Source organism: Scomber scombrus, chromosome 17 (genome assembly GCF_963691925.1).
Source record: "Scomber scombrus chromosome 17, fScoSco1.1, whole genome shotgun sequence".
NCBI classification, from domain to species: Eukaryota; Metazoa; Chordata; class Actinopteri; order Scombriformes; family Scombridae; genus Scomber; species Scomber scombrus.
Genome location: NC_084986.1, coordinates 9615639 through 9628683, shown reverse-complemented (window position 1 = coordinate 9628683; position 13045 = coordinate 9615639). Strand labels below are relative to the sequence as shown.

Here is a 13045-nt window from a genome sequence, read left to right as displayed (position 1 = left end):
CACCACACACATATACACACCCAGTCTCACACCGTGAGCCAGCCAGCCATTCGCTCCTCACTCACACCCTCAAATCTTACCAAGCTCAGCTCTCCCTGCTCAGAGGCAGACAGGAGCAGCACGGCAGCCTGTTAAAGGAGTTGAGGGAAAGAGCAGCAGAGTCAGAGAGAGGAACTGAGAGAGAGAGGGAGGGGGATGAAAGAGTGAAGGCAACCAAAGCAGAGAGAGCGCTGTTCCCCATATGCTGAGGAGGCATGGGCGGTTGAACAAGCTGCCCCCACTGAAGCCTCCTGACTCATGGGAGCGTCAGACCCCGATCCCCCAGAGAGCCTGGAAACGCTGCTGAACCACGCGTAAGAGAGAAGGAGGAGGGAGGAAAAAAAGAGAGAGGAGAGGAGAGGAGAGGGAAGAAAGCCACAACGGTAGGCTGTCCCACTCAACTGCTGTGCCGTGATGACGTCAGAGGGCATGTGACCCAGGCTCTCCAGTGACGGCACATGGAGGGCAGGAAAGAGACGAGTTTTAAAGCTGGTGCCGTTTGGGTTGTGTGAGGGCTCTGCTCGCCTCCCAAACAACCACAGAACCACAGACGTGCGGCTCGGGGTTGGTGTTTGAGGGCGACCTGGAGTGTAAATGGTTAATCGTCGCGGGCCAGCACCAGTCACAAGGACGGCGCTAAGCGAGTAAGTACGTTCCAACCACACTCGCCAAGCAAGCAAGTCCGACACCATCTGATCTATCCGCAGAGGCGATATTTGCCTCTGCAATTTTTTTTTTCTCTATAAAACCAGACCTGGTTGTTACTTGTGGTCATCCAAATAGTTGATACGTAAAAGCATGTCTTGTGGATGGCTTTTCCATTTTTTTTCTTCATGACATGCTGCGTGCTCTTGGTTTAGGACGTGTCAAGGGTCACGGAAACCACAGAGGAACAAAAGTGGGGCTTGCTGCAACCAGAGGCAGCTATGGCATCTAACAGCCTTTTCAGCACAGTGACACCATGTCAACAAAACTTCTTCTGGGGTGAGTACTTCTTCGCTGGTTACCGTTGTGTCTGGGGTTGGGTTAGGGGCTCGGGTCACGGGGAGGACTTTGGGGTCAGTTATTGAGGGTTGGATAGAGGTATTAAAGTGTTTGGGGGTAAGGATCTTGGATGTGATGGAAGGTTTTGGGTCCAGAAGAGTGGAGAGGATCAGCTGAGGTCATTGAGGACCTTTGCTATCAAGGTCCAAGCTTTTTGTGGTGGAAGAAAGACCCAACTATCATCAAGGCTTTTGTGGTACGCAAATACAAAAAACCCCTCCGCATTTAGAGATTCCAATATTTACTCTACGTGATGTTTATAAATATTTCTGAGAGAAGGAGATGACATGTTGTGCAACATACCCTTAGATTTACAAAGCGATGCCATTGCGGAACCAAAAACAAAGGCATGGGTGATATTTTTGACAAACGTAAACAGACGCTGCACAAGAGAGTTTACAGTTGAGCATTGAATCAAGATGTGGGTTTACTGGATTGTGTGTGCTGGGTGTCTCTGTTGTGTGTAGGGAAGAAGTATTGATTAGTTTGCCAAGGAAGATCTGTAATCGCTTCCTGAAATTGTTCAGTGGCGCTGCTGTTATTAATCAATGTAGATTTCTGCAGCCTCCAAGGAGAATTTAATCGACAGACATGAATCCACATTGGACAAGAAGTTACTCCATGTTGACTTTCATATTCCAAATTCACAATTCAAGTGCTGCAATCACCTTATTCTGACTTATTCCATAGAAATGACCAAAAGGATAAAATTATTTTTGTTTTTATGTAATGAACTCCAAATTTGTAGATATGTGTAACAAAAGCCCATCTGAAACATATTTTCTTCCCATCTAAATATTTATATTTTCAAAAACTTGCACAGTAACACTTTTCAATTCAATTTACTGTTCACGTTTTTATTTTTTATTTGTTCCATTACATCTTCATGCTTCTTGGCTCCCAATTTGGACCTAAAGGAAATAAGCGCACCAGAGATTCAAGACTTCTGCACAGTAGCAGTGTCGACGTTATGATTTTCAATTACCTGTGAAGGCCAGCTTGCATGCTCCAATTTGTGGCCTCTGTTTTGGGTTTGGTGTATTGTATTGTGACAGCCTCTCTACACAATCTAATTTAATCAGAAAAATAAATGATGTTTTAGGTTTACCAGATGAATTTTCAAATTTAAACAAACATTTTCATTCCTGTGCGACACAAGGAGAGACAGGCTCGGTTTAATAGATCCACACACACACCCCCCGACCCACCCTCTCCCTCTCGCTCCGGTCCATAGCTTCGGCTCCTCTGTCCAAATCAAATGTTTAAAAGATGTTTTTAAGAAGTCGCTCCGTGGTCTACACAGCTGTTCTGGGCTCATGCCTCACAGAAGCAGGGTGGCTCTAATGCGCTCTGAAAGCCGGGAGAGAGTGAACGTCTTCTACCAATCACCACCACCTATTACCATGTTAACCCCTGACCTGTCGGTGTGTCTCTGGGGTCGGAGCGCGGGAGAACGGGGAGAGGAGCAGCACTGCAGGAAATTGAAAGCATGCTGTGGTAGAGGCGGAGAGGGAGAGAGGAGCAGATGTTTGTAAATGTTCAGGTGGGGAGACAGAGAGGAGAGACGATCACTGATCGATTCATGTAGAGATTTGTTGATTGATATGGTGCTGGGACTCAGTGATGTTGCCTTTATGTTTATGAACATCTGGCTAGTAAATCTGTCAGTGCAACCACAAAAAGTCCCCCTGACAGCAGCACAGTGCAATTTTGCGAGACCACCAGTGCTTTCTGTTGCATTTATGATTTAAATGTATACTCCATCAGAAGTGGCCAAAAATTGGATTGGTGTTATAATCAATTTTATTTCAATCCAACAAAAAGTCACTGAATTTGTATTAAAGTTATTTTTGAGTTGACTGTTATTTTGAGTTTTCATTGTACTTAAATTGGACAGAAATATATATATATATATATATATATATATATATATATATATATATATATATATATATATATATATATATATATATATATATATATATATATATATATATATATATATATATATATATACATAATAGAATTGAATATGATTTTGACAAATATATTATATATGTGTATCTTGATAGAGAGAGCTAAGGATTAATTGTCTTTTCCCTCATCAGCTCCTCACAATTGAATCCATTTGGTGGACAAAAGCATGATGTAACTGTACTCAAGTCTTTCCTTCTGTTATTTTTATATTTTTTAAAGTTCTCCTGCTCCTATGTTTCTCCTGGATCGTCTAGTCCGCTGTCAGCCAGTTTGCTGAGAACACAAGTTACAAAATATTGTTTTGTTAGTTAGAAAGCCACATTACTCCATCCCGTCCTTAAATTTGTGTTTAAGGACATTTTTAATTTAGGACTCAGCATACATTCCCAGCGATGAATTGAGCCGACTTGAGTCGAATATTCCAATTGAGAAAGGGGTCTCATTAAAATTTGTCTTGGCATTTACATCATGCAATTTTCATTTAATTGCCTCAAATACATTTTTTATAACTCCTCATACTGGCAGATGGGGAGGGCAGAATAATCTTCAACATGTGTGGCACCCACTCAACCACCATGCCTCTCTAGGGAACATTTAAGTGCCTATTTTCTCTATTACAAACTTAATTACATATAGACAATTAAGTCATGGGAGCAATTATCGTTCAGTAAAGTCGTGCAGTCATAGACAAGAAAAAAAAAATGCTTACACAGACGGACCCAAATCAACACGATCAAAAGAGAAGTGGGACGATGTGGGTAAATATCTGAAGACTCTGGGCGGAAAACTTTCCCCAAAGAAAATCTCTGATAATTTGCAGGGAAACCGTATATGTATTTGAGAAAGGCAGCTTCTGTTGCATAAGTGTTGCCTTAGATCTAACCACAGGCCTGCTTCTTGGAGACATCTTAAAAGTGAACCAGACATCCTCCCTCCTCCACCCCCCTCCAGCCCTCCCCCCCTCTACCAGCCAGGGAGACGTGAAGCCCACTCATCAATAGGTAATTTGAAAAAGCCAGGGGGAAAAATCTGAGCGCTTCACTGGCTGCTACTGTGCAGCGAAGACTCTTCCCTTAACTCCAGGCTCAAAGGAACTCTATTTAGCAATGCTTAATTGTACCTCTGAGGCAAACATGTTATTTAATCCCAGCAGGGTCATATTGATGGAGTAAAATGGTGCGTGTGTGTTTGCGAGCTGCACTAGCTATTAGGACTTATTAGTGCTAGGGGTACACATTAGTCTACATAATTCCTGAGGGTAATCAGGGAGGTGCAGAATGTTAATGTGATCAGTGTTTAATCAAAGATAGATTAATTGGTCTGTATTTTCACTCATCTGTAGTAACAGTTAATGGTGGGTTGATTATGGACCTAAATAGGCTGTAGGCAGTTATTAAGGTCTAAATTAGAGTGTCATGGGAATGCTATAACCTGTTATTCTAATGGCTAAAAATACATCTTTCTCACTGTTGAATATGTGAAAGCTGGGGGCTGTCTTCAATTTTTTTTTTAAGTTCCAAGGCTATTTGAATAGTTACACAGTAGTGAATTCGAGAAAACTGCTCATAAGTGTTAATTTAATATAAAGCATATGACTTGTTTTCCAGAAAATTAATACAAATCTTTAATGCGAGGATTTTTTTTTAATAGTGTCAACTGGTAAACTTGTTGTCTTGCTCGGATCAGTCAGCAAACGACTCTGAACCGCCCATTCTTGCACAATCTAAGTGTGTATTCTGACCAATAAGGAGATATTGAAACATGGGAGAAAAGGAGTCTTACAGCAGAGAGAGATTACATTCACTCCTGTAATATGGAGACTGCAACAACAAACGGAGAATACAGTGTAAATACTCACACGGCACTGTGTGTTATCCCTTGTTTTATCCTCAAATTGAGTAGCTCTGGGGCTAATTACACTATTATGATAAGGCAACCTGCCAGTTGACTGTGCTTATTGGAGGTTTCAGCCTGTTTAAAGCGTTTATAATAGACTCAAAAACAATCTTCTCAAAAAGATAAGGAGCAATGATGCCTAACTGTTCAACGGTTTGAGCGCTAACATCTCCTTTTAACCAAGCTCACTTTTCTCATAAATCAATGCAAATGTCTAATACATCTGCAGTGTTTACTCAAGATGAATGCCAAATTAGAGTGTATTTTTTGGATGGCTCTGCAAACTCTCACATGCTATGCATAGCTATGATTTTTGCATACACCATAATTACCAGGTAGCTTAATGCCATTGCGTTAGCCAGTGAAGCTTTTAATGCTGCGCTGTGCTATTTTCACACTTAACAAGATCCTGCGGCCCTTCATCCATTTCACTTGCATCATGCTGGGTGTATTACTGCTATCCGATATAAGCCCTCAGAGAGGAAGTAACTACCTAACACATTGAAAATTGGTCTATCTTGGAACCGGTTCACGCTAATGAAACAGAACACCAGTATTATAACCCAGAATCATATATGTACGTCTTTCACTGTGCTCTTTCTGTTTGGTGTTTTGTTTTTCCTTTCTTCCATTCAAGCATTCAGATTTTATTTCAGATATTTAAGTCAGACGATGGCTTTAAGCAGAGCTGATACAGAAAACCACAGGTAACCTGAACAGCATTGTTTAGCAGTCCCTTACGTTTTTTTTGCAAAGCGGCTGAGGCGGCTTTGCTTCCACACTCCGTGTTTCTATAAGGGGGAAATATGGAGTGTCGAGCCTACTGGATGTTTGGGTTCAGCCTGTAACGATGTGAGTGAGAGCACGGCCGCAGCACCTACACAAGGCCTTACCTGTTCTGCCCCACGCCGGAGAAAAGGGCAGGTTTTTCCTCTTGTTAGTTCAATCTTAAAGGAATGCGGTATCCCCTCTGACTCAGGCCAAACTCCCAAATATATAAACCTACTTACCAGTAGGTCATGAAAAGAGCAGCAAAGTTTGGACGTGTTGGCCGTATTTTTTAAGCAATTCTGATTATTTACGTGCGGCGACACATAATGTGCCGGAGTGTAAACATGGAAATGTAGGATTTAGCTCCATTTTTGAGTAGTTGGTGAAACGAGACGAGTAAAGAAACATCAAAGAGCTCCACTGAGGTCTGACTATGATCAATACCTTGGCGGCAGATCAGGGGAGCTGTCTGAGGGGATAAGTACACCTTGTTACAGAGTGTCTTCAGACACTGGTATCAACGCTCACTTTCTCTCAAGTCATAGTCATTTATCACTCAACACGCATTTAAAAAACACTTGTAGATAAATGTTGTATTTCTAAAAGGGAGTTTGGTGTTTAGCAAACAGCAATGGCAGCGGGGTCATGTAGTTACCACTGTGCAGGTGTTGTACAATAGAGAATGTATACATGTACACTAGTGTGTGTGTGTGTGTGTGTGTGTGTGTGTGTGTGTGTGTGTGTGTGTGTGTGTGTGTGTGTGTGTGTGTGTGTGTGTATATGTTCACTAAAAAGGTGTCTGTGACAGGAAGATCTGTCTGCTTGATTAATGCTCTCACTCAAACTGGCACCTGGAACCAATCCCCTTTTTGCCGCCCCCGTCCCTTGTAAGTGTGTGTGTGTGTGTGTGTGTGTGTGTGTGTGTGTACATACCATACACTGTGCCTTTAGAGGGGCTAAGGGTGGGTGTTGAGCAAGAGGCGCAGATGGGACCGGGGGACTCCGAGCGGAAGAAAAGAAAGGTGTGTGTGCAGAGGAGGGGAACAATAGGTGGACGTGCAGTGGAGGGTGTGGGGTGTCATTAATAACACACAGACCCCATCTCCTAATTTGCTCAAATTACCTACCTACACATCGGGCACCCTGCCAGCGCCGAGGTGTGAACACAACAGATCAAATACACCTGAAAAAGTGCCCACCCACTCGGCAACGCCCACACAAGCCTTTTATGGTGGTCTGACAACTCTGAACGGCTGTGCGGAAGAGATAGGTTTGCACGTTTCTTCTTTCATGTAAGAGTGAGGGATAAAATGTGAGAAAATTAGAGTGAAAAAGGAATAAAAAAGAGAAAAGAGTAAATGAGATGGAGGAAGAGATATGATACAAAGGGGAGGATCAGTTTGCATTTCATAAGGCATCCAGTAAGAGCAACTCAAGACTGACTCTTTAAAACAACCTCCCATCTGGCACTGCGGGGGAGGCCATTTACCATCATCCAACCTCCTCTTCTCTCTTTCTTTCCTGACTTCCTCCCTCCATCCTTCCCCTCCCACCCACGCTTTCAGGAAAAAGGGTGATGACAAATGTGACAGGGAGGCGATGCTTTGGTCACCACAATAATCAGAGTCCCCAGCATCATACCACCTGTGGCACACACGCACAAACGCATGCACACACATACACGAATGAAGACATATTCAAATGTGTGCACAGACACTGAAATTGAATATACCCCAGAGACACAAAAGGGGCCAGGAGAGTGTGTGTAGGTGTGTGTCGTGGGATGCTAGTCTTTGAACTTTGAATAGCGTGTGTAGCTGATATTGACAAGTCTCTGGGGAGAAGGGGGAAGCTAGACATGGTAGCTCTTGTTTGTAAAGTGGCCTCCAGAGAGGAAAAGAAAGACATGAACTTACAAACAACTGTGGAGTTCATTGGGGTTTAGATCTAACAAAAATTAAGAAGTTATGTGGTAACACTTTAACTTTGCTATTTAGCATTTAGAAGTTGTAAATAAACACATCATAAATAGTTTAAAACACTCTGGTGTAACTAAGCAGATATAAGGACATTTTAAATGTTAATTAATGTATTTAAGCAGTTTTAACTTTTCACGTGAGCACCCATAACTGATGTATAAACAGATGATGCATATGTACTTAAAGTATATCATAGCTATGATTGTATTTAACAATGCTGTGTATGCTTACACACATTATAAAACATTTATACTGTTGTATATACACATGTCCACACAATCAAGCAGGTTTGAAACTGTTTATGGGCTTGAAAGGTTCATTTGTGATCTTGGAAATAACTAAACATTCTTAAATCAAGGGTCACTGACTAGATTTTTCCCAGAGCTTTCAGCCAGATCTCATGGTCTTTATCAGTGGATGACGTTTGCTCAGTTGACACTGAGAGAACAAAATATGTATTTATAAAAAATAAATTATATATTGATAGATAGAATTAAAATAAGTACATCACTGATATGTGTAATGACTGTAATTTATACTTAATGTTTTACATTCATATACCATATGAAGGCATATTTTATATGATTACAACTATATTATCAGTCATTCAGTAACCGTTATAAATGCTTCCCGTGATGATTTATGTTCATTGGCAAAATCATTAACAAAAATGTCCTTGTATGTATTTACAACTACATTTTTATTCCTGCATGAGTCGTTTATTAAGTGTTTATGAACTCCTTGCAAATTCTGAATAGGGGCAGTAAAATAAAGTATTAGGGTAGGTTTTGATAGGTTTTCTGTATTACAACTTTACTGCAAATTTCCTGTAGTTTGCGTGACTCTTTCAAGGAAAAAAAACAAAAGTTTCAAGCAATTTCTGCTTGTACAGCAGTGTTACAAATCAGCAAAATCCCCAATGTTACAACTCAGGTTGTTTCAAAGCTCTTTCCTGAGACTGAGGCTGGCATCTTCTGAGAACTTGTAGCTGCTGTTTTTTATGTTGATCCCTGCACTGCTCCAGTTTACACTTAATCAATTAAATACTTCTCCAACAAGCAGCTCTGTCTGATCAAAGTCAGTATACATACATACTGTCTGATCCTCGCTCGAGCAAGCTTTCAGTCTAGAGCTGAATCCTGTCACTCACACAGACAGCTGCCCTCTTACAGTCGTCTGTAGTTCATTTTGTTGTTGCAGTTAAAAGTTTTTTCCGTCAACTGTTGCGCTGTACATTCTATTTTCTGTCTTTCCCCAAAGGAAATAGGTCTCTCTCTCTTTTCTCTCTTTCTCCTTTTTGGACTGAGACCAATAACAGGCCTTTTCCACTTCACTTCTCCTGATGCTGAATGAGCAAAGGAGGATCCCAGAGGAGCAGGAATATTTTATTAGAGTGATATTTTGAAAGTTCCTCTCCTCCTCTGTCTTTCTTCCCCTCTTGTGATAGAATTTTAGGATGCTGCAACAATTTCGTCTGTCTGTCTCCGTGTGTGAAAGAAAACAGCTCACACAGAGCAAAGACAATTCAAAGTTACAGCTAAATGACAGGCTGGGCGCTCCAGTCTTTTGAATTGCATTGTTTTCTTTTTATTCCTGCTTGGGAGGAGGATTGGGGAAGAAAGAAGAAAAAAAAAAAAAAGCCCAATTGGGACAGAAAGCGTGCAGTTTAGTCCCGGGAGATTTACGCTCGGCACAAACAAAAACAGCAGTCATTTTTTGCTGACAAACACTTTTTAATGCGAGGGTGTTTTTTTGTGAAGTTGAGCTCTTTTCTTATTTATGAAATCTCAGGAAAGAGAGGGTGGTGTATGTATATTGTAGCCTTGATTTACTGTAGCTTAAAGATGTATGAGGAAAATAAGGGAGAGAGAGGGATGTCAGAGTTCTTCAACTGACTTGGTAGCAATGAATCTTAAAAAAGTACTTACAAACATGTTACTTTTAGGAAATGTATTGTCTAAACAGCCATTTAAATGCCCACAGAAAAACACAAATTCATTTCACCTATTCTACAAAATGTCACTTTCCCGTGAATACTAGATTATACACATGATTACACCTACACACATTTGTGCACACAGAGCCAGACAGATACACACGCCCTTTTCCTGCAGGACCCTGCAAATGCAGCAGAAACAGTAGAGTTGGTCTCTCTGGTAAACAAACAGTGAGAGGCTGCTGGGAGTCTTCACTGGGCCTCCAAATTATAGTCTGGTTAACCAAAGTCTCAGAGCCAGCCCCTTTACTGCTACACACACATTCTGTACATATACACCCACATCACATGCATATGCGCACATATGCACATGACCTGTGCACATAGGCAGTATAGAGGCACACTTAAAAAGCACATGTACAATCAGGTTCTAATGGTACATTTTCTGTGCTGCAGTTGAGCCAAGGGTAAGAGATTTTATAGGCATAAGAGAGACTGAAAGGGAAGCACACCTGAGGGCTTGTCATAAATATTACCCAATCACCTGGCTCACAGTGTGAGACGATTACTGATGAAAAAGAATCCCTTGCAATGTAAACATGGGTTTAATGTTTCTAGCTTTTAACCCTCCATACCTGTTTTATGATTTTAAGGTTTCCTTTACTGGTAGAAGTTACTTTACATAAACTGAAAGTTGGTTTAGAGACGTCAAATGCAGCGTCTTACATTAAAATAGCTTTGTGATAATGCTTTGTGGTTTGTAAGGCATTAAATATTTGCCCCTTTTTGTGCAGGAGCTGTGCTAAAAGAGCACTTATTTTGTGGTACATTATTTTTCAATTTTTTTTAACAATAGTTCAGTGAGAGGAGGTTGGGTACTTTAGAGCCTCTTTAATTGTCTGTTATATGAGTTCTGCAACTACTGGGGACAGTTTTTAGTCTTTCGAGGACGCAAGAACATATCAGAATGATCTATGATGCCATGAAATCCAGCTTAAACATTTAAGATGATCAGTTCTCGTAAAATTATTCACCATAAATCTCATGCTTCCACAGTGACACTGTATTCCAAGTGAACAATTTAATTGTCAGCCCGAGACCACATCCCAACAACCCCATTGCCAGAGTGGGATTTTTTATGTGTGTGACGTTCAAATTCTCAGCTTTGCCATAATGCAACACCACAGAATAGATTGTATTTGAAGGACAGCATTTCACAACGTAATTGATGTCCCCTGTGGGACCCAGCAGTCAATGACTCTCAATGCTCAAGACTCAATTTAGGCGCTATAAAGCTGGCGTCATCCGGGTCTCAGGCAGGGGCCGAGCAGACAACACACGAAAAGGCCCTGTCCTGGAATAACCGGAAAGTTCTGACTTGTGTGTGGAAAACACACACAGACACATCATCACACAATAGTCATTTATCTTCAGTAAAATCATGTTTTCCCCCAACTTGCGAGAAGTTTTCTTACACTAAACCCTCTTTTCCAAAGATGACTGGAATTGATTTTGTTTTTGAGGACATCTCAGGCTGCAAGCTATGAAATTGAACTCCATCCACACATCCTCTTTCCCGTCCCATAGCCCCCACCTTACTGTGAGTCATTTCTGACCAGTAGCCTAATATGCTCAGTGTAATTACAGGCTAAGGTTTTCGGCAAAGTCCCATCTCTGAGCAAGCTGCATCAACCATGACACACAACTTAGTTCGTTAACTCCTTCAGTACGCAGAGAATCGGATGTCACATGTCGAGAACTCTCAAAATTTACACAAGCCGATGCTTCTCTGGGCCATTTTGACATCTATACGGTTTGGATCTAATTTGTATGGCTAAAGGTTGCAGGGTTCAGGCTCAGTGTTTTGGAGCAACTCTGAGCTGGACTATGATCAGGAGGAGATCAGGAAAAAGAGGAGAGTAAGATCCAAACCCTCGGAAGCAGAGTGCAGTTGCTTGATGCACGCCCAGTGCTGTGGCTGCTTGCGCTTCCTGCCCAATACTTTTTTCCCCCTGTTTATCTGATTGGCTGTTTTCTCAGTGCTGGACATACTGAATTACTGACTGACAGTATTGATATTGATTATATCCCCCATTGACAGAGCAGCAATGCAATGCCAGGACTTCATCACAAAGCCTTTAACAGCGCTTCACTTACTGTCAGAAAAAGACCATTTATGACACCCGTTCTGTGAAGATGGCCAAGCAAAACGGACACTAAATTTAATGCATTCTAACGCTCCAAGGCAAGAAATGTATATAATAAATTTCCAGGCGTGGGCTTACTCCGTCTATGGTTAAATGTTTATGTCTGTGTGCAATTGAGCATCCATGACAGACATTTTCCCCCCTCAAATGGCCCTCCTCTATAGCCCTTTACATCAAATTGGACCCAGTGCACCTTAACATTCCTCTACTCCACCTCCACACGTATACATACATCCTTGCCTCCTCTCGCCTACTTTTCCCTCCCCGACTCCAGCCACTGTCCGTCCTTCTTTATTTTCCTCCAGTCTCTAAACAGGAGCAGTGGAAACGGGCGAGTGATAGCTGATAGCCCCCCTGCGAGTGCTAGTCTGGGCCGCTGCCTGTTTGCCTCTTGCCGTGTAGTCACTCTATCTATCTCGCCTGTGCCTCCTTACCTCACATAAATCATCCTCAATCATACTACACAGACAGCCTGAACAGAGAGAAATCTCCCCCTATAAATCTGGTATTAGTTTTACCTCGCATAATGAACACAGGGCTAAACGGTCCTGGAAACATGAGAACAGCATGTCTTGCAGATGTACTATAAATATTTTGATACTAGCCGGGTAGTTTGCAGAGGGGAAGTAGACCAGTGAAATACACAGAGGAAGGGAAAAGTGTAAAGTGGAATGTTGGCCTAGCCCAAGTGTCTGTATTGTCTTTAGCACCTACAGAGGGTCTCGATCCAAGAAAAACGCTCTTTACAGGGTTCCTGTTCCCAGCCGTGGTCCGGTACCACTCCTGGATACGCTGCGTTTCCTTCAAGCCAATCCTTCAAACTGGTCTCCAAGGAGGGGGCTCATTGTTTGATTAATAGCACGATCGGACCTGATTGAGTGATAGATGGTTTGAAGGGAAAACCAGCACGCCTTAGGGACACTGTGGGACCAAGTCTGGGAAAAGCTGCTCCAGGGAGGGTTTGATTGGTCGAACAGCTGAATTAAAGTGAAGGGCTAATAATAGCATAGCTAATGACACAAAGGCTGCATAGAGTGGTGCTGCCAAACATGCCTGATGACTGTAAAGATATTTTGTTGCAGCCATGAGAGGACAAACTGTAACATACCCACACACACTCATACGCAAAAGTGGAAAAACTGAAATCCCCCCTTTTTGGCATGTTTCTGGCCTCAGCCTCGGGCAATGTCACCCTA

At 42.0% G+C, this 13045-nt stretch overlaps 1 protein-coding gene across 1 annotated transcript in view; it reads left to right on the top strand.

The window, feature by feature from the left end:
• Positions 1 to 965: 965 nt before the first annotated feature.
• runx2b (RUNX family transcription factor 2b) overlaps positions 966 to 13045 on the top strand; it is a 42731-nt gene continuing 30651 nt past the window's right edge. Inside the window, exon 1 of the mRNA XM_062437823.1 lies at positions 966 to 1023. Within this exon, the coding sequence (XP_062293807.1) occupies positions 966 to 1023 (58 nt within the window). The remainder of the gene's footprint in view (positions 1024 to 13045) is intronic.